General features: G+C 38.6%; 2 protein-coding genes across 2 annotated transcripts in view; one reads left to right on the plus strand and one right to left on the minus strand.

Annotated features, from left to right (window-relative positions):
- Positions 1-15,425, plus strand: part of glis2b (GLIS family zinc finger 2b) — a 41,516-nt gene extending 26,091 nt beyond the window's left edge. Inside the window, exons 3-7 of the mRNA XM_022665081.2 lie at positions 59-198; positions 2,876-3,058; positions 3,679-3,812; positions 4,019-4,137; positions 5,808-15,425. Coding sequence (XP_022520802.1) covers positions 59-198; positions 2,876-3,058; positions 3,679-3,812; positions 4,019-4,137; positions 5,808-6,517 — 1,286 coding nt within the window. The 3' untranslated portion in view covers positions 6,518-15,425. The remainder of the gene's footprint in view (positions 1-58; positions 199-2,875; positions 3,059-3,678; positions 3,813-4,018; positions 4,138-5,807) is intronic.
- Positions 15,426-16,597: 1,172 nt separating this feature from the next.
- On the minus strand, positions 16,598-20,824 carry pam16 (presequence translocase associated motor 16). Its single transcript, XM_007232183.4, has 5 exons — positions 20,679-20,824; positions 19,067-19,151; positions 18,249-18,385; positions 18,085-18,150; positions 16,598-16,784 (listed from the first exon to the last, which is right to left on the minus strand). Exons 1-5 carry the CDS (start codon positions 20,679-20,681, stop codon positions 16,698-16,700), a joined length of 378 nt encoding a protein of 125 aa, XP_007232245.1. The 5' UTR covers positions 20,682-20,824; the 3' UTR covers positions 16,598-16,697.
- Between the last annotated feature and the right edge of the window lie 436 nt (positions 20,825-21,260).

The raw sequence follows: 21,260 nt of genomic DNA on the forward strand, positions 1-21,260 counted from the left end.
ATAAACTATTCAAATGCTGACAGCTTGTGTGTGTGTGTGTGTGTGTGTGTGACTGCAGGTGTGCCCTTGGCACCACAGGAGAAGCCTGAAGCCCCCACGCCTCCAGCCGTGGACCTCAGCATGTCGCCCACCTCACGCCACACAGCGTGCTCCCCCGACCTCGCCAGCGGAAACGGGTCCGCCCACGTCTATCCAGGAGTAAGAGAATCACCTCACACCTCACCCACAGAGCTAATATTCATCTATCAGATCCACTGATCATATAGAACTATAGAGAATAGACTTTATAGTCATTCTGTTTCTCTGCATACTTTATTATTATCCTTCTTTCCCCTGTTCTTCAATACTCAGAACCCCACAGAATAGAAAACCACCAGAGAGCAGCTATTATTATAATTTTTATTAACAAAAACTGAGAGCACTTCAGTTTCTGAATCAGTTTCTCTGATTTTGCTATTTATAGGTTTATGTTTGAGTAAAATGAACATTGCTGTTTTATTCTATAAACTACAGACAACATTTATTACAAATGAGAATAAGAGTTCAGTTTTTAGAGTTCAGAAATCAATATTTGGTGGAATAATCCTGATGCTTTTTAATCACAGTTTTCATGCATCTCGGCATCATGTTCTCCTCCACCAGTCTTACACACTGCTTTTGGATAACTTTATGCTGCTTCACTCCTGGTGCAAAAATTCAAGCAGTTCAGTTTGGTGGTTTGATGGTTTGTGATCATCCATCTTCCTCTTGATTAAATTCCAGAGGTTTTTAATTTGGTAAAATCAAAGAAACTCATCATTTTTAAGTGAGCTCTTATTTTTTTTCAGATCTGTATTTGGTTGAGTGTTTTTATTTACAATCTTAGGGTTATTTTTAGCTACTTCATTTTCTAGTCTTTTATTATTTGTAATTTGTGTTTGTTATTTTTTTATTCTAATTATTCATCTAATTTTTGACATGCTTTAAATTTTAGCCTGCACACATACCCTTTTATTCTTTAATTATTTGATTTATTCTTACTTGACACGTAATTGTTTGTTTGTTTATTCATTTTTCTGATGCTTTTGCCAATTAAATTTAAAATTTTCATTCTTTATATTAGCTTAACCTGATTAAATTGGCTGAAAATTGGCTGCATTGAAAATAAGGGTCACCCTCAATGTGTTCCTGAGTAAAAATAAAGGTTGATTGATTGTTTGATTGAGTGATTGACACTAACACACCACTAATAGCTAATAGCCGCTCTGTGGTGATTTTCTATCCTGTGGGATTGTAATAATAGTATGTTATATTGTTTATATAATCTATTAGGGACACAGTTATTAATTTACTTATGAAAAATATACTCTGACATTGATTCTGCCAAAATATTAGGTACATAAGATGGCTCTCAGCTTAAACCAGAGACTTCGTGTGTACAAAGCAATATAATAAGCTTCAGCCTCGGTGACCCTGCCCCTCCCTGTGGGATGGGGCTGTTATTAAATACCCCCTGTGTCCTCTCTCCTACACAAGCCTCTCTCTCTCTCTCTCTCTCTCTATCTCTGTGTCCGTCTCTCTCTCTCGCCCGGCTGATGGGACGCTGGGTAAATCAGATTTACTCTGAGAGATGGCCAGGCGGACCTCATGCTGCCTAATTCAATTTTCTTCCAATTGAATTGTGGGTCTGCTGGCTGCGCTTATTCAGCGGGCCGAGCCGCACGGCCTCGCCAATCAAAGATCCTCTTCAGATCTCCCCAGCCTCAGCATTCCTGCTGCCACCCTCCAATGATGCCCATTTGAGCTCGGGGGGGAGTCATCCACATGTTATGAGATCGGTTAAACACGTTTCTCACATTGTTCAGCACTCCCAGAACCGCAGCCGGGCTGGAATTTAACTCACACTCAGCTCTGTTTTCCCACGCTGACCATATTCTACCTTCTCTGTGTATACTCTATCCTTTATGCCAGGGGTGGGCAATTAATTTTCCCAATTTTTTCTCAAATAAATTAAGTCTGTTTTACATTAAATTGGAGATTTCTAAACAATACTCAACTATATTGAGTTAAAGGAACATTCGTGGGCACATATACTGTACTATTCAAACTGAGAGCTTTGATTTGAACCAACTGTTGCCATTAACAGCTTCTTTTCTATTGACTTTCCTTTCCATTGAGGAGTGTTTTAAATTGGGTTTATGTGATAGCGACACCCTGTGTTCAAACTTTGAATCTCACATTATAAAAACCCGCTTAATAGCGGGCCAACTTTCATTTTATTTTTAAAATACCTCCAATGACCTCAATGCTTCACTTTAAAGTTTACTACATGATTCCTTATGTGTTCCTTCATAGTCTGGTACTGTATAGCACTACATTTCTCACCATGTCTGATTATTTGCTGTCTAATATTTGATATCCTGTTTGGCAACTTTACTATATACACAAAACTATATACACTAATCTTTTTAATGGGGCTTCAAGTGGCTCAGCAGACTAAGAGGCTGACTCTCTGTCCTCAGCATCAGCAGCCAGAGTCTGAGAGAGAGAGAGCACAGTAGGTCAAGCTGTCGCTCTTCCCTCATCACTCCCATTGTGATGTTGGCCAGCACAGGTTTCTGTTAGCTGGTGTATCAGAGCTGAGGGTCCGTCGCTTTCCTCTGAGGGCACTGTGATGCTGGATCTGACTTTACATGTATTGGAGGAGGCATGCACTGGTCCTGTTCCTCCTTGTGTCAATGGTATTACCAGTGTGTGGATAGGGTTAATTGGCTAATTGATGAATTAGGGAGAGAATCAAGTGAAAATAAAAACATAATACATAAAATTTACACATTAAACAAATGATAAATAAGATTGTGTCTTTCCTTTAATTCGGGTTCTCTCACTTGAACAGGACTCGTCTCACATCCGATACGTCGAGGGAGGACAGTCCTCACAAGGCTTCCAGTTCTTTGTACCAATCGGGGGAGGAAGCGGGCTCCACCTGCCCTCCTCCATGTTCAGCGGCCAATCAAAGGACAAGCGGGCGTCTCCTGATCTTTCGGCAGATGAGCAGCTGTACTGTCGCTGGAGAAAGGTAAGGGAGGGGAAGTGCTGTGCTAGAGCTGTGTATTAGTAAGAACTTACTTTAAGCAAGACGATATCAGAAGATTGCTGGTTTGAATCCCGTTCATGCAGCTTACCATCAGCTGCTGGAGCCCTGAGAGAGCACAATTGGTTTTGCTCTCTCTGGGTGGGTACTGTAGATGGCGCTCTTTCCCCTCATCACTACTAGGGTGATGTGGATCAGCACAAGGCTGCATCTGTGAGCTGATGTATCAGAACCTAGTCGCTGCGCTTTCCTCCGAGAGTTAGCGCTGTGATGCTACTCGGTAATGCTGCATCAGCAGCAGCTCGAAAAGAGGCGGAGTCTTGGAGACTTCACATGTGTCGGAGGAGGCGTGTGCTAGTCTTCATTAGCCTGGTGTGTTGGGGCATTACTAGTGATAAGGGGAGTCCTGAAGAGTGGGTTAGGTAATTGGCTGTATAAATTGGGAAGAAAATAGGATATAAATTTGAAATAAATAAAAAAATAATGCAATTTTCCAAAATACATTTTAAGGAAATGTAGTATAAAGTATATAGTATAAAAAATATAGTACATATTTTAAAAAAAGTATTTTAAATTCTGTTTTTTTTTTGTTTTGTTTTTTGCAGTGCCACTTGCTTTTTGATTCTTTGCAAGACCTGGTAGACCACGTAAATGACTTCCATGTCAAGCCTGAAAAAGATTCTGGGTATTGTTGCCATTGGGAGGGCTGTGCACGGAAAGGGCGGGGCTTCAACGCAAGGTGAGCAATTTTTTTTCACCTTTAGGAAGCAATGTTTAGAGCAGTGTATAATAAACATATAAAACATGTAGGTTTGTTATATAGAGCACCAGTCAAAAGTTTGGACAAACCTTTGTATTCAGTTCTGGGTAATTGTGTCTCAGAATTGGGGAAAGTTGGATAAAAAAATGTGGAAAATATTTTAAAAGTCCTGTCTGTCTCTGTAGGTACAAAATGTTAATCCACATCCGCACACACACCAACGAGAAGCCCCACCGCTGCCCCACCTGCAACAAGAGCTTCTCCCGCCTGGAGAACCTAAAGATCCACAACCGTTCTCACACAGGTCGGTTCTGAAACACATTTAGATCTCTCTCTTCTCTTTCTTTTTAACCGTAGAACTCTTAACGCTGGGTGGAACAAAGTTTATTGTTTATTTTAAACATTTTTTAGAAATAAAAAACTGAAAAGTGGGATAGTGCAATATTATTCAGCCCCTTTACTTTCAGTGCAGCAAACTCACTCCAGTCCTCACAAGTTCAGTGAGGAACTAAATGACTGATGATGATAAATAGAATCTACCTGTGTTTAATCAAGTCTCTGTATAAATGCACCTGCTCTGTGATCAGAGTCTCAGAGTTTTGTTTAAACAGCAGAGAGCATCATGGAGACCAAGGAAAAACACACCAGGCAGGTCCGAGATACTGTTGTGGAGAATTTTAAAGCCGGATTTGGATACTAAATGATTTCCCAAGCTTTAAACATCTCAAGGAGCACTGTGCAAACGATCATATTAACTTTCAGCTCAAACAAGGAGAAGACTGTTCAGAGATGCAGCCAAGAGGCCCATGATCACTCTGGATGAACTGCAGAGATCTACAGCTGAGGTGGGAGACTCTGTCTATAGGACAACAGTCAGTCGTACCCTGAACAAATCTGGCCTTTATGGAAGAGTAGCAAGAAGAAAGCCATTTCTCAAAGATATCCATAAAAAGTCTCGTTTAAAGTTTGCCATGAGCCACCTGGGCGACACACCAAACATGTGGAAGAAGGTTCTGTGGTCAGATGAAACCAAAATCAAACTTTTCGGCCACAATACAAAACGTTATGTTTGGCATAAAAGCAACACAGCTCATCACCCTGAACACACCCACGATCCTCACTGTCAAACATGATAGTGGCAGCATCATGGTTTGGGCCTGCTTTTCTTCAGCAGGGACATGGTTAGGGAAAGATGGTTAAAATTGATGGGAAGATGGATGGAGCCAAATACAGAACAATTCTGGAAGAAAACAGGTTAAAGTCTGCAAAAGACTGGAGACTGGGACGGAGATTTACTGTATCTTCCAACAAGACAATGATCCAAAACATAAAGCAAAATCTGCAATGGAACGGTTCACAAATAAATGTATCCATGTGTTAGAATGACCAAGTCAAAGTCCAGACCTGAATCTAATGGAGAATCTGTGGAAAGAGCTGAAAACTGCTTTTCACAAACCGACGCTGTCCATCCAGCCTCACTGAGCTCCAGCTGTTTTGTTAGGAAGAATGGGCAAAATTCAGTCTCTCGATGTGCAAAACTGATTTGCAACTTGCAGCTAAAATTGCAGCAAAAGGTGGCACTACAAAGTATTAACGCAGGGGGGGCGAATAATATTGCATGTCCTACTGTTCAGTTTTTTATTTCTAAAAAAAGTTGAAAACATCCAATAAATTTCTTCCACTTCACAATTGTGTCCCACTTGTTGTTGATTCTTTACAAACAATTAAAGTTTTATATCTTTATGTTTGAAGCCTGAAATGTGGCAAAAGTTTGAAAAGTTCAAGGGGGCTAAATACAAGGCACTGCAAGGCACTGTACCTTTTTCTTAATTTTATGTGATGTGTATATGTTGTAAAATTAAAGAAGGGTTCCAAAACTTGTCATACAGTCATACGGTGTATACCCAGCGTTAGTGCTGGTGTTACTGATTTTAACGTTAGTGTTCTGGGGTTAAATCCTCCTCTCTGTTTCAGGAGAGAAGCCCTACATCTGCCCGTATGAAGGCTGCAACAAGCGCTACTCCAACTCCAGCGACCGCTTCAAGCACACGCGCACGCACTACGTGGACAAGCCCTACTACTGCAAGATGGTGGGCTGTCTAAAGCGGTACACGGACCCCAGCTCGCTGCGGAAGCACATAAAGGCTCACGGGCACTTCGTCTCGCAGGAGCAGATGGGCCCCGGGGCCATGGGGTCCCTGGTGAAGTCGGCTCAGATCGCGGGGCTGAAGAAAGAGTCGGAGCTGACCTACGTCAGCGGCGCACACATCATCATCCCGAGCACCGCCGCTCTGCTGGGGGGCCACAACCTGCAGGGCCTCGGGGGGTCCCTGCCCCTTTCGTCCCTCAGCCCGCGGCCCCTGGACTTGAGCACGCTCGGGAGCCCCGGCTCCCCTCCGGCCGGCCTGGCGGGGACCCCGGTCCTGGCCTTCAACGGCTCGGCGCTCGGCCTGGCCAAATCCACCCTGCTGTCCTCCGCCTTCTCCTCCTCCGCCCTGGGTTTACCCATAGTGCCCATGCTGGCATCCGGCAGAGGGCACAGCCAGGGCAGGAGTGGCGCAGAGGAGGGCGAGGATGGCCCGGGGGGCGTGCTCAACCTCTCCACGGGGGCGTCTCATGACCCCCTGTCCTGGGTGGTCATCCCTTCTGGCCCGGTTGTGTTGAAGCCAGCAGTGGTCAGCTGATTCCTCGTACCCTGTGTCTCATACACTGAAAAAAATGATGAGTAAAATTACTTAAAAAAAAGTTTTGCAACTTTCTGCATTTACTTTTTTTTAAGTTAATTTAATTAAGAGATAAATTTAAGTAACTTCAACTCGGTTTCAAGACTTTAATAGAGTTACACAGAGTAAATAAGTGAACTGAACTTCAGTCAATCCTTTCTTTTAGTAAACTTTACTTCATTTCTGTATACAATATTACCTAATTACAATTACTTAATTTATACAATATTATTATTATATATAATTTTAGTTAAAACACACTTTTAAATAATTATGTAATCACAAATTATTTTATAAACAGACCAGGTCTCACTGTCTCAACACATGGAGGCATGTAATACATTATTTTTAGTTTACTAGTATAAAGAATGTATTATATCCCATCCGTGTGTTTTAACTAAAAATATCTAATTTTCAGGAATTATAATGTATTATGTATCATAAATTATTTGAGTAATATTGTATAAATTAAGTAATTGTAATTGTATTCTTGCTTAATCAATCCTTTTTGTTAGTAACCTTTGCTTAATTAAGTATACTACTAAAAATAAAAACATTGTATTACATGCTATCCATCTGTTGAGACAGTGAGACTTGGCCAAAATTTGTGAGATTATGTAAATATTTGAATGTGTGTTTAATATTGAATTTTTTTAGTAATATTGTATAAATTAAGTAATTGTAATTAGGTAATATTGTATGCAGAAATGAAGTAAAGTTTACTAAAAGAAAGGATTGAATCAGTAAAAATAAATAAGTAAAGTTTACTAAAAGAAAGGATTGATTCAGTAAAAATAAATGAAGTAAAGTTTACTAAAAGAAAGGATTGATTCAGTAAAAATAAATGAAGTAAAGTTTACTAAAAGAAAGGATTGATTCAGTAAAAATAAATGAAGTAAAGTTTACTAAAAGAAAGGATTGATTCAGTAAAAATAAATGAAGTAAAGTTTACTAAAAGAAAGGATTGATTCAGTAAAAATAAATGAAGTAAAGTTTAATAAAAGAAAGGATTGATTCAGTAAAAATAAATGAAGTAAAGTTTACTAAAAGAAAGGATTGATTCAGTAAAAATAAATGAAGTAAAGTTTACTAAAAGAAAGGATTGATTCAGTAAAAATAAATGAAGTAAAGTTTACTAAAAGAAAGGATTGATTCAGTAAAAATAAATGAAGTAAAGTTTACTAAAAGAAAGGATTGATTCAGTAAAAATAAATGAAGTAAAGTTTAATAAAAGAAAGGATTGACTGAAGTTCAGTTCACTTATTTACTCTTGAAACAGAGTTAAAGTTACTTAAATTTATCTGAAATTAAATTTACTTAAAAATAGCAAATGCAGAAAGTTGCGAAACTTTTTTTTGTAAATTGTAAATTTTACGCATCATAATTTTTTTCAGTGTAGGGGTATATCTTTGAGAAGGGTGGGGTTGAGGGTGGGTGTGGCCTGTGGCAGAAAGGGGGTGGAGCTAAGCTGTTTCCTACAACTGAACTGAACTGTATACAGTGCAGGTGCAAAAGCGCGAGATAGATATGATATATATGTTCAACGAAGATTCCTTTGGGACCAAGAATCGAATCCAAGAACTGACTTATAAAAAAAAACCAACAAAGGTTACATGACACAAAAACACAATGAAACACAAACACAAAACAGACAAGACTAAAACAGTGGGCGGGGTTTCTCTGCTGGTCATCACTCGCTGTCTCTGTCATGTTTACTCTATAGCTGACCAACACTGAGACCCTGATATTCACACCTGGCATTAATACGATGCAATCCACTGGGAGATCAGATTGATCGTAAGAGTCTTGAGGAGCAATATAATCCCATCACTTTAAATCGATCACATTCGGATTCACATTCAGATTTTTTTTCAGTGCTGCAATGTTAATTAACATGATTCTGAACAGATTCTGAAATGTTTTTATAAAGCTCAGTTTTAATGCTCTTCTTACTATAAAAAATGTGGGGTTTGAATCAGGCTCAGGCTCATAATGACAGTTTATGGGGCGGGGCGGGTCGAATTTTTTGGGCCCGATCTAAGATCTAGTGCCAACACTTTTAGCCATGACTATATAATAATAAATTATAAATAATATAAATAAATAATAAATAAACTATTTATTATTATTATTATTATTTAGTGCAGTGTACAAGAAATACATTTTAATTAATACGGTTTTTTTTTTATCTCTGCCGCTCACAATTGGATTTTTCAGAAAAAATGAAAAAAATTAATCGTTTCTTTATTTTCTGATTTTTCAACTTTTGCATTTTGCAAGTTGGATTATACCATCAGATTTGTGTTACAGGATACAAAAATGGACAAATCTGAAAACCGAGAGAAAATTCAACTTCTTAAAATTCTGTTTGTGAAAGGCTGAAACAAAAAGTAAAATGTGGATAATTGAAAAATTGGATAAAAACACATTTCTTCTTCACTATACTGAATGAAAAAAATAAAAATAATTAACTTTTATACCCAATTTTCTATTTTCGAATTTAGCTTGACACGGTCAGAAAATTAAGATACTACTAAACATTACACAGACCATCTCACAGCAGGATACGGATTAAAAATGCCAGGTGTGAACAGGGCCTTTACATAATTTCATGACACAGGTATCTGTGGATGCCCACAGAATCTTTAAAGGGTTTTTTCAGACTTTTTTTTTTTTTGTTTGTTTTAAGGCAGCAGTGTGAAACTAAGATTAAGGGTCAGATGGGGTTTATTTCTTTTTTTTTCAGACGACAATCAGAGTATCTTTAACTAGCCTGTATCTTTAACTAACACATCCCCAGTTCGAGGCTACGTTTTTTTTTTTTTTATGCTGGCTTATACAGAAACCTCGCATTTGCTGCTAAAAAAATGATCTAGCTAACTGTTCAAGAAATATATATATATATAAATATATAAATGACAATCTGTTCTCTGAGAGGGAAAAAAAGAAACAGAAAAAACTCAGCCAGCACTATTACTATTATTATTACTTACTGTTTACCTGACGGCGGGTCTGAAGCCTGAACCTGGGTATTTTTTTTTTGGTACCAAGACACAAGACTCAAAAGTTTGAGTTTGAGATTCCAGATAAAGATTATTATTAATATTAATATTATATTACGCTAAGCATCACATTCCCTGTTCATTACACATACAGTATAGTACACGACTGTGCCACCTGCTGGACACTGTTTTTATTATAACTGCGCCTCAATTGCTGGGAATTAGCGCAGCATGGCTATAGACCTTTAAATGACATAGCACAGAGTTTGTGTTGAAATCAGCCCTCTCGGGACGCAGCTGTGGAGCACAGCCATGCAGTGCATTACGTAAAAACACTTACACACACACACACACATATATACAGAGATTGGTGTGTGTTTAACCGAGCGTTTGATGGCAGTGTTTACCTCAGAAAGAGACTCAGTCAGATGCACTGTGTTCAACAATTCCGCCCGGATCTGAACGCGCCGAGCGCTCAATAAATACGGGAAATAAAAAACAAAAAAAATCACACATTCCTCTTTTATATCGCAGTCGATCGTCTGTTTACACTCTTACTTCTACACTCAAATCGTCACCTTGTTAACAACTAAAATCTCAGTGTTTAGGTTTAAAGCATAACTCCGTATCTCCTGGTGCTACCCGCTTTCCTCACTTTTAAAACACGATGTCTAAAAAAAAACAAAAAAAAATTCTCCTCAGGACGAATTTTTTTTCCGAACATTCCTGAAAAAAAAAAATGTTGCTGGTCGCGCTCTTTGATGTGTCCAGAGATTCCGACATTCCGGGTGAAACCAATCCTAATCCTTCTTCTCCTTCTCCAACATACTGTTTTACGACGCGTGCAAATACCTTCGAAAGCAGAAAGAAGCTACAGTTACTGATGTTTGCTATATTGTTTGGACGAGACATTTTTCCGATGTTGACGTTGCTTTATCTCATTTCTCCAATATTGCTGCTCTGCATTCAGCTTTCTCACCACATCGAGGGTGTAGCACGGAAAAGGGTGTGGGGGAAAGATGGCTCCTCGTCAGACTTCCTTAAATCCTCTTTAAACCTCTTCACAGATCATCAGACTGTTTCAAACCTATTCAACCCATCTTTAGACTTCCTAGTCCACCTTAAACCCCCTCAGGCCTCCTTAAAACTGTTCAAATCTCCATATGACGCCATCGTCAAACCTCATCAAGCCTTGTTAGACCACCTTCAAACCCTCTCAACCCCCCTTTAGACTTCCCAGTCCACCTTAAACCTCCTCAGGCCTCCTTAAAACTGTTCAAATCTCCATATGACGCCATCGTCAAACCTCATCAAGCCTTGTTAGACCACCTTCAAACCTTCTCAACCCCCTTTAGACTTCCCAGTCCACCTTAAACCTCCTCAGGCCTCCTTAAAACTGTTCAAATCTCCATATGACGCCATCGTCAAACCTCATCAAGCCTTGTTAGACCACCTTCAAACCCTCTCAACCCCCCTTTAGACTTCCCAGTCCACCTTAAACCTCCTCAGGCCTCCTTAAAACTGTTCAAATCTCCATATGACGCCATCGTCAAACCTCATCAAGCCTTGTTAGACCACCTTCAAACCTTCTCAACACCCTTTAGACTTCCCAGTCCACCTTAAACCTCCTCAAGCCTCCTTAAAACTGTTCAAATCTCCATATGACGCCATCGTCAAACCTCATCAAGCCATGTTAGACCACCTTCAAACCTTCTCAACCCCCCTTTAGACTTCACAGTCCACCTTAAACCCCCTCAGGCCTCCTTAAAACTGTTCAAATCTCCATATGACGCCATCGTCAAACCTCATCAAGCCTTGTTAGACCACCTTCAAACCCTCTCAACCCCCCTTTAGACTTCCCAGTCCACCTTAAACCTCCTCAAGCCTCCTTAAAACTGTTCAAATCTCCATATGACGCCATCGTCAAACCTCATCAAGCCTTGTTAGACCACCTTCAAACCTTCTCAACACCCTTTAGACTTCCCAGTCCACCTTAAACCTCCTCAAGCCTCCTTAAAACTGTTCAAATCTCCATATGACGCCATCGTCAAACCTCATCAAGCCATGTTAGACCACCTTCAAACCTTCTCAACCCCCCTTTAGACTTCACAGTCCACCTTAAACCCCCTCAGGCCTCCTTAAAACTGTTCAAATCTCCATATGACGCCATCGTCAAACCTCATCAAGCCTTGTTAGACCACCTTCAAACCCTCTCAACCCCCCTTTAGACTTCCCAGTCCACCTTAAACCTCCTCAAGCCTTCTTAAAACTGTTCAAATCTCCATATGACGCCATCGTCAAACCTCACCAAGCCTTGTTAGACCACCTTCAAACCTTGTCAACCCCCCTTTAGACTTCCCAGTCCACCTTAAACCTCCTCAGGCCTCCTTAAAACTCTTCAAATCTCTTAAAACCTGATTGAACTCCATTTAGGATTCCCAGATCTCATGAGACCACCTCAAACCCCCTTCAAACCTCCCAACATCATCAAACCTTATTAACTCAAATCCCAATTAAACCTCTTCACATTATCAAACCTTATCAAACCACCTCAGGCCTCCTTAAACATCTCCAAACATCCTCAAACCTTTTCAAATCGCCCCAATCCTCCTTAGACCTCATCAAACCTTCTCAACTCCCCTTTAGACTTCCCAGTACCCCTCAAACCTCCTAAACACCTTTTAAATCCCATTTAGGATTTCCCAAACCTTAACACCATCATCAAACCTCGTCAAGTCTTGTTAAACATCCTTCAAACCTTATCAAACCTGCTCAGGCCTCCTCAAAAATCCTCAATCCCTTCCCAGTCTTCCCAGTCTCTCTCAAACCTCCTCAGGCCTCCTTAAACCTTCTCAGACCTCTCCAAACCTCCCGTCAGAATTCCCAGTCCCCCTCATACCTTATCAGACCTCTTTAAACCTCCACTAAATTTCAGAAACCTTTTCAAATCTCCACAATCCTCATCAGACCTTCTCAAACCTTCTCAAACCCTCTTTAGACTTCCCAAACTTACTCAGACTAGCTCAAACCCCATTTAGGGTTCTCAAACCTTCTCAAATCCCATTTAAACTCACCCCCAAACCTCTTCAAACCTCCCTAAACATCTCCAAACCTCCTTAAATCCAACTTAAACCTCACCAAACCTCTGCAGACCTCCCTAAACCCCCTGAAATGTCAAATACCTTTGAGAAAGAAGCTACAGTTATTGATGTTTGCTATATTGGTTGGACGAGACATTTTCTGATGTTGACGTTGCTTTATCTCATTTCTCGAATATTGCTGCTCTGCATTCAGCTTTCTCACCATGAGGGTGGAGCACTGAAAAGGGGGTGGAGCACTGAAAAGGGGGTGGAGCACTGAAAAGTGTGATTATGTAAAGTATAAAGGAGCTCCTCCACAGGACTGACCCAGTTCCCCACGGACAGTCAAACCATGAAGTTCCAGGTCAGGAAACTCTGTTAAAAAGATGGCTGTGGGCCCACGGTCAGCTCGCTCTAGGTTCTTGATGAGTGCAGCTCATTCTTTCACTCTTGCTCTCTCTTTTCCTGAGACAATTGGCACAAGTCCATAATAACGCTTATAATGATGGGCGATTTCCATCTCCTGAAACTGGGTGATATAATCTCAAATCAATATCATGATTTATTGAACAAATTTTACCTAAAAACCCAAATGAACCTAAATTAACATTGACAAGATCACGTCCAAACAGAGGTTCAGTTCATTTTTGATGATTTGCCCGGCCCTAGATGTGAGACATATGTTTACTGGAAGATTTCCTGATAATGTTAGATTCCCAGTTGGCGTTTTACTTTCTAAAGCAGATCAGGAAAGTAAGCCGAGTGCTGCCTGCACTGTGAAACTGGGTCACTGAACCTTCTGTTGAATATGCTGAATACACTGCCCGACACAGAGCTTGTTACCACACACACACACACACACACTACACCTTATACACAAACACTACACACTATGGAAAGGGAAATATGGGTTCAGAAGAATGCAGAATGGCCGTTATCATCCTTAAAAACAAGTTAAACTCCTCTAAATCCTTTAAACATCTTCATACATCATCAAACCTTTAAAACTCCTCAAAACTTCTCAAAATTTATCAAAGCCCCTTAGACTGCCTACAGACTTCCTCAAACCATGTTAGATGTCCTTAGACCTCCCTAAACCAACTCAGACCTCCTTAAACCTTCTTAGACACCATTTAAACCTCCTAAATCTCCACCAAACCAACTCAGACCTCCTTAAACCTTCTTAGACACCATTTAAACTCCTAAATCTCCACCAAACCAACTCAGACCTCCTTAAACCTTCTTAGACACCATTTAAACCTCCTAAATCTCCACCAAACCAACTCATACCTCCTTAAACCTTCTTAGACACAATTTAAACCTCCTAAATCTCCCCAAACCAACTCAGGCCTCCACAAACCAACTTAGTCCTGCTAAAACCCTCTCAAACCCCATTTAGACCTCTTAAATCTCCCCAAACCAACTCAGACCTCCTCAAACCCTTTCAGATTCCCATTTAGACCTCCAAAATCTACCTAAACCAACCAAACCTCCTCAAACCCTCTCAGACCTCCTCACACCCTCTCAGACCCCATTTAGACTTACCAAATCTCCCTAAACCCATCCAAACCTCCTCAAACTAACTTAGACCTCCTCAAACCCTCTCAGATCCCATTTAGACCTCCCAAATCTCTCCAAACCAACTCAAACCTCCTAAGACTTCCTCAAACTAACTCAAACCTCCTCAAATCCTCTCAGACCCCATTTAGACCTCCCAAATCTCTCCAAACCTCCTCAGATCACGTATAACGCATCCAAACCTACCCAAAGCCCTTTAGACCTCCTCAGATAAACTCAAACCTCCTCAGATCTCCGCAAACCCTTGTAGACCCCATTTAGACGTCCCTATCCTCATCAGAACCCATTTAGGATTCTCAACCTTCATTAGACCTCCTCAAACCACCTTAAAACTTCCTCAAAACTTCTAGAAACCTCTTCAGACCTACTAAAATCTCCTTTAAAAAGCGCAAACCTCCTCAGACCACCTTAAACCTCACAAGACAGACATCCCACAATCTCTCTAAACCTCCTCAGACCTCCCTAAACCTTCTGGATGTCCTCAGACCTCCTAAGACCTTGTTTCTCTGCTCCACCCTCGATTTCTTCGGGTCACTCAGACGGTGAATCTGAGGAAGCTGAATATGACACCGACCCGGCAGGGTCCACACGGTTAACCCTTTGAGCACTGAGGGACATTAGGAGCTCGGACAGAGCGAAGATGAAGATGATTGTTATTATTATAGATTAGCAATAACTGATCTCAGCGTGACGGAGTGTCACGGTTATGCAGTAAATGATAAAAATGCAGTAAAACACAGCGTCACTGAGAGGCAGCGAATCTACGGTACAGTCTGCGCTCTGACGTGACGACGCTCTTCATTCTCGCTTCAGAAAAATCCGAACAAAACCAAACGGGAACGGGAAGCTGAATGTGCCGCAGCGGTGCACAAAGGGTTAATGTATGACTTTGGCCAGGAAAGGCCGGTATCAGTTTTTTTCTTGTTGCACATTGAAATATTTTATCAGTATTTCCTTTTTGCCAAGTGCCTTTTTATTGTAGGTGAAATGTAGAAATACAAATACAGTATATGAAAAATAAATATATATATTTTTTCCGAGCGTTATGTTCTGAAGCCGAACATGCAGAATTTTAGAGTCGTAAAAGTCTCCAACTGGTACAACATAGGCGTGTGCTCCTGTTTTAGAGGAATTTTATTACGATATTGATAATGATGTCAATGAAAACGAAAGAAGCAAATGTTTAATAAAGCTGTATTTGATATATTATTCATTTAATTTCTCTGAGTCTTATTTTCTTCAGGATACTGCCTCTATAAACATGCAAATCAAGTGCAAAAAAAAAATCCATCCATGCATTTCCTGTGAGTCAGCTGATGCTCTCCTTATTGTGAAGGCCAGCAGACTTTGTCTGAGGGAGGAATCTATACCTACTCCTACTGTCTGTGTCAAGTCAGCAGATGAGGGAGATGTGAGTACTTTTAAATAATGAGTTTTGTGCTTCTATCAGTGCAGTTAAGCATGAATTAGCTTTTTTAACTTGTGGTAAACTCTCAGCATATACATGCTTATTTACATAAAAGTGACAGAGCCCTTAAACAGCTCATTCTGAAAGGCACTAAAACTGGTAAGAATAAAGCTGGTAAGATCTTTATCTTTATGTGAGAGTGATTTTGTGAGAAGAAATTCAATTAAATCATAGACCTACAGTATTCTAACTTACACAAAAAAAGGTTTAATAATGTCGCCTTTAAGAATGTTGAAAACCCTGTAAACTAACAATTAACTGAGGCATTTTTTTAAAAAAGTACATAGTGATTTATAATGTTTTAACTTTTGCAAATTAGTTGAGATATTCTCAAGTCGTAAGTAATGTTAATTAATGTACTGTTATTGTAAAATGTTAGCAAAAAATCTTGTCTTAAAGATTCCCTTAAGCACCTTAAAGGATTCATCCACAAGCCATCAAACCAAGCTGATCTGCTTGAATTTTTGCACCAGGAGTAAAGATATAAAGTTATCCAAAAGCAGTGTGTAAGACTGGTGGAGGAGAACATGATGCCAAGATGCATGAAAACTGTGATTAAAACCAGGGTTATTCCACCAAATATTGATTTCTAAACTCTTAAAATTTATGAATATGAACTTGTTTTCTTTGCATTATTTGAGGTCTGAAAGCTCTGCATCTATTTTTGTTATTTCAGCCATTTCTCATTTTCTGTAAATAAATGCTCTAAATCAGTATTTTTATTTGTAATTTGGGAGAAATGTTGTCTGTAGTTTATAGAATAAAACAACAATGTTTATTTTATTAAAACCTAGAATATTTATAATTCCCAACAGAATCTACAGGAGCTTTCCTCTTAAATTTATGTTATAAAGAACGGAGGCTGTAATAAAGCAAAAAATATTATTGTAATAAATCACTCAGTGAAGGTAAATTTGTTTTACACCATGAATAAACAGATTAGACTTTATTGAAACCAGCAGAATATTTACATTTGGGGGAAAAAACAGAAAATAAGAGGCGAGAGGTGAGACTCAGGTGTGTTCCTGCTGTTTTTGCTGTGGTGGATCGTTCTTCTGAATTTGAAGCTCTTCGTCCAATCGCTCCTTTGCCCTCACAACCTGAAAAACCCAGATCAGACACGCTCAGTGATTGGACACCAAAATACTACAGAAAATACACTCTAATAAACACTGGTTTTACTGATTATACAGGGATTACCTTCTGAAGTCAGTGTGGGTAAATAAGGGTATATAACCACAATATACTGATCAAACATAACATTATGACCAGCTCCTTTTTGTCCTTTTGACCAGGACACTTTGTGACAGCTTTATTTCCTATAAACTAATAAGTATAAATGTATATTTATACATTTAAATGTTTAATTGAGCTTCATAACACTGTCTAGTGTGCACCATGTAGGCTAAAAAAAAAAAACTTTTCCAATTAAATTGTATTAATTATATAAATATATACATTTTCAGAAGCCACCAGAGAACCCAACAATGTCAGCAACCTTTCTCCACGCTGTATTACGCTGATCAGAGTCGCTGTAAATCAGCAGAGATTGATCATAAAGGACAGGAAAGCCCAAATTTTCAGTAACGAGTAATCTAACGAGTTACTATTTCCAATAAAGTAACACATTTATCACTTATCCAAGTCACTGTGCATTACTATTTTTGTTATTTATCTTGGTAAAAAGATATATTTTTGCTTTCTTCTATCTCAAGGAGCAACATCTTTCCTATGCAACAATTACTGTAAGTCATGTTTTCAGCATGAGATAAACTCACGTGTAAAACCACTAAACGACAGTACAATTACACATACAGACAGTAAAATTAGATTTTTTTTTTTTTAATGTATTTTATCTATACATAAAAATGACAATATGAAGGTTGTTCACTCTGTGCTGGTGATCTATCTTCAAAAAGTTGCAGCACAGCACAGAAAAACTTACAGAGCAAGTGAGTTTTGGCAGAACTGAGGGAATGTAATGAATGTATCTAATAAAGTAACTTGTAATCAAACTTAATTACTTTTTTAAAAGTCAAGTAATCAATAAAGTAACTACATAAAGTAACTTTTTAAAGGGGTAATCAGATTCAACCTTTTTCTACTATGGTTACTAAAGGAATGCAATTGCTGATAGTGGTGTATGAGGTGTAAGTGTGTGTTGCTCTGGTACAGCAGTGCTGCTGGAGTTTTTAAACACTGTGTTTAATCACTCACTGTCCTCCTTTCTATTACACACTCCTACCTACTACAGCTGCTCCATCTTGTAGATAAAGTAAAGTCAGAGACAGAAGCTCTGAATCTGTAGTTAAACGTTCCAAATGTTCAAATGGTCATAATGTTATGCTGATCTGTGTATCTCATAATCATAATGATAATAATGATGATGATGATGCTCACCTTGGACTGCAGATAGAACGAGCCTCCCACTTCTTTGTCGTTCACTTTAAATAAGTGCTCGTAATTCTGTAGAGAATATGAAAGATGATCTGACTTTAGTACACTAATAAAAATGTGTGTATGAAGAGCACATGTGTGTATCAGTGTGTTTACAGTGTTTTTACCTTCTGGATCTCCTCCGGGGTCAGCGTGGAGATGTTCAGGATCTGCTGGGCTTCCTGGACGGTCATCCCGGTGAAGCTGGACGCTGCGGCCGACTGCGCCCCCGCCTTCCCTCGGGCTTCTGCTGCAGCCTGACTCGCTGTGACACAGTGCACATGTTTAATAATGTTTATATATGATTTAGTAGTTAAAGAATCCTGATAGGCTAGATTCATACACCTTATTTACATAAAAACATGTATACCTTGCTTGTTTATGCAGTGGTTTGTAAAAGTATTCATACCTCTTGAACTTTTTCACATTTTGTCACCTTACAACCACAAACTTAAATGTATTTTATTGAGATTTTAAGTGGTAGACAAACACAAAGAGGCACATATGTGTGAAATGAAACAAAAATTATACACGGTTTACCTTTTTATGAAATAAAAATCTGAAAAATGTGACGTGCAAAAGTATTCAATTAATATCCAGGGCAACCAATTGCATTCAGAAGTCTTAATAATAATAATAATAATAATAATAATGGTAATAATAAAATATACCAGCCCTTTTTCAAATGCTTAAAAACAGAACATACATATTTGACCATATTTTGATCAAAAGTTTACTTGGTAAAGTCAACATAAAATAAAATAGTCCAAACAAAGTAATACATTGATGTTCTTGATATTTTCAACATCTTTTCATTAATTAGAAAGGGGAAATGCCACCCAAATAAAATAAATAAAGTATTTTGCCTTCAGTAAGAGACTGCAGCTGTTTGACGCAGAAAAAATAGTCGGGGTTAAATTTTATTGCCAAGCAGTTTGGAGCTCACCTGCAAATTCCTGACGTAAAGCTCTCGCAAATGCCCGGCCCACCACCTGCGCACCCACCACTATAATCTGGGCCAGGTACTTTGCCTGCATACAAAACAATCAGTCACAAAAACACAGGTAAAATATTGCTTTTAGCTGCAAAATCAAATACAAACAAATATTTAAATACTCCAACAGTCAAAAGGTTTTAACTGTAAGCCATCACACACACATTTACTCATTTATTATTGCTGTAGTAAATCACACTTAAACTCAGAAGCCATTGCTTTATACAGCTCTGGATAAAACAATTAACAGACCACTTAAAACTGATACGTTTCTTTGATTTTCCAAATTAAAAACCAAAAGCAAGATGGATGATCACAAGCCATCAAACCAAACTGAACTGCTTGAATTTTTGCACCAGGAGTAAAGCAGCATAAAGTTATCCAAAAGCAGTGTGTAAGACTGGTGGAGGAGAAGAACATGATGCCAAGATGCATGAAAACTGTGGTTAAAAAAACAGGGTTATTGCACCAAATATTGATTTCTGAACTCTTAAAACATATGAATATGAACAGCCATTTCTCATTTTCTGCAAATAAATGCTCTTGTTGTCTGTAGTTTATAGAATAAAACAACAATGTCTCTCAAACATATACCTATAAATAGCAAAATCAGAGATTCAGAATTCAACTGATTCAGAAACTGAAGTGCTCTCTTATTTTTTCCAGAGCTGTATATAACATGATATATAATGTTGTAAAAAAAACTTACCCATTATAAAAAAATGAATTAAATTAAATCTCTGTGAGGTTGAGCAGTATTTATTGGGTTTATTTGGGTTAACACTGATATATGTACCTCAAAAATGTCAAATAACTCCAACACTGAACTATATTTAAATCTGAAAGAGTTAAAATTACACTTCAACTCTAATAATAATAATATTAAGTGCAGGACTTTCCTCTATTTCAGCTTTAGCTCAAACAGTTCAAACAGTTAAGGTGAGCTGCTGTAATCACCTGTGACACCTGTGTTTATATTGATTTTAAACATATCTAGATATGTGTGGACGAGCCTGAACACATACTGTGTCTTTGGGGACTATCATTATAATTACTAGTTCAACATTTTAATGATATTTGATTTTAAGAACATGTTCATCAGAACTAAAAACTAAAACCTTCTTAAAACTATGGTAAAACAGTCTCTCAAACAACAGGCAGTGTATCCATAACCTTTTGCTGAAATAACTCTTTATATAAGATTTGTAACTATATATTTATATATTTTATTTACTTCTAGAAACGTGTGCTTATCTAGAAAATCAGACTTCACCTATTGTAGTACATTTTCCTACATTAAACCAGGAGTTTTCTAATATATATGACACATTCAGGCTGTTAAAATTAATACTATAGTGTCTTAAAGTATATTTCTACACTAAAACAGCAATATTGATCAGATAAATGAGTAAATAATCAGTGTAATGATGATTAAAGGTCTGATATAATCCTGTAGTTCAGCAGAAAATGACTGCAGGACAGCAGATTAACCCGTTTCTGTGTATTTATATCCTGATTAAACTGAAGCAGTGTGTAATTATGATGTAATATCGTTAATACTCACCATATCTGAGCCTCGCGCTTCTCCTGAAAATTAGAAATATGATCAGATTCTCAGTTATATTATTATTATCATCACACGCGCTTCCATCAAGGTGAAGAAACACACCAACCACAGAAGAAGAGCCAAGTTTACCCCTCAGCGCTTTACAGCACTACACCCCCCTACTGTTCAGTACCGCACACTGCAGCTTTTTACACCACTAAATTGCTAATTTACCATTCCACCTTAAATGCTGCTAATCCACCTTAAATGCTGATTTTTTTTACAATTCCACCTTAAATGTTGCCATTTACCTAAATGCTGCTGTTTTTTCCATTCCACCCTAAATGCTGCTAATTTACAACTCCACCTTAAATGCATCCAATTTACCATTGCAACTAAAAAGCTGCTAATTTACCATGCCCCCTTAAAGGTTGCCAAGTTGCCCATCCGTCTTAAAGGCTGCTCAAATCCTAATTTACCACTCCACCTTAAATGCTGCTCATTTACCATTCCACCTCAAATGCTGCTAATCTGCCATTCCGCCTTAAATGCTGCCAGTTTGCTTTTCCGCCTAAAATGCTACTAATTTACCATGCCACC

This window comes from Astyanax mexicanus, chromosome 19 (genome assembly GCF_023375975.1).
Source record: "Astyanax mexicanus isolate ESR-SI-001 chromosome 19, AstMex3_surface, whole genome shotgun sequence".
In the NCBI taxonomy this organism is placed as follows: Eukaryota; Metazoa; Chordata; class Actinopteri; order Characiformes; family Acestrorhamphidae; genus Astyanax; species Astyanax mexicanus.

Coding starts and splice junctions, on each gene's coding strand:
- pam16 (XM_007232183.4), bottom strand. Junction 18,151..18,248: donor CCCCGGAGGAGATCCAGAAG/GTAAAAACACTG, acceptor TATTCTCTACAG/AATTACGAGCACTTATTTAA. Junction 16,785..18,084: donor CGTTCTATCTGCAGTCCAAG/GTGAGCATCATC, acceptor TGGGTTTTTCAG/GTTGTGAGGGCAAAGGAGCG.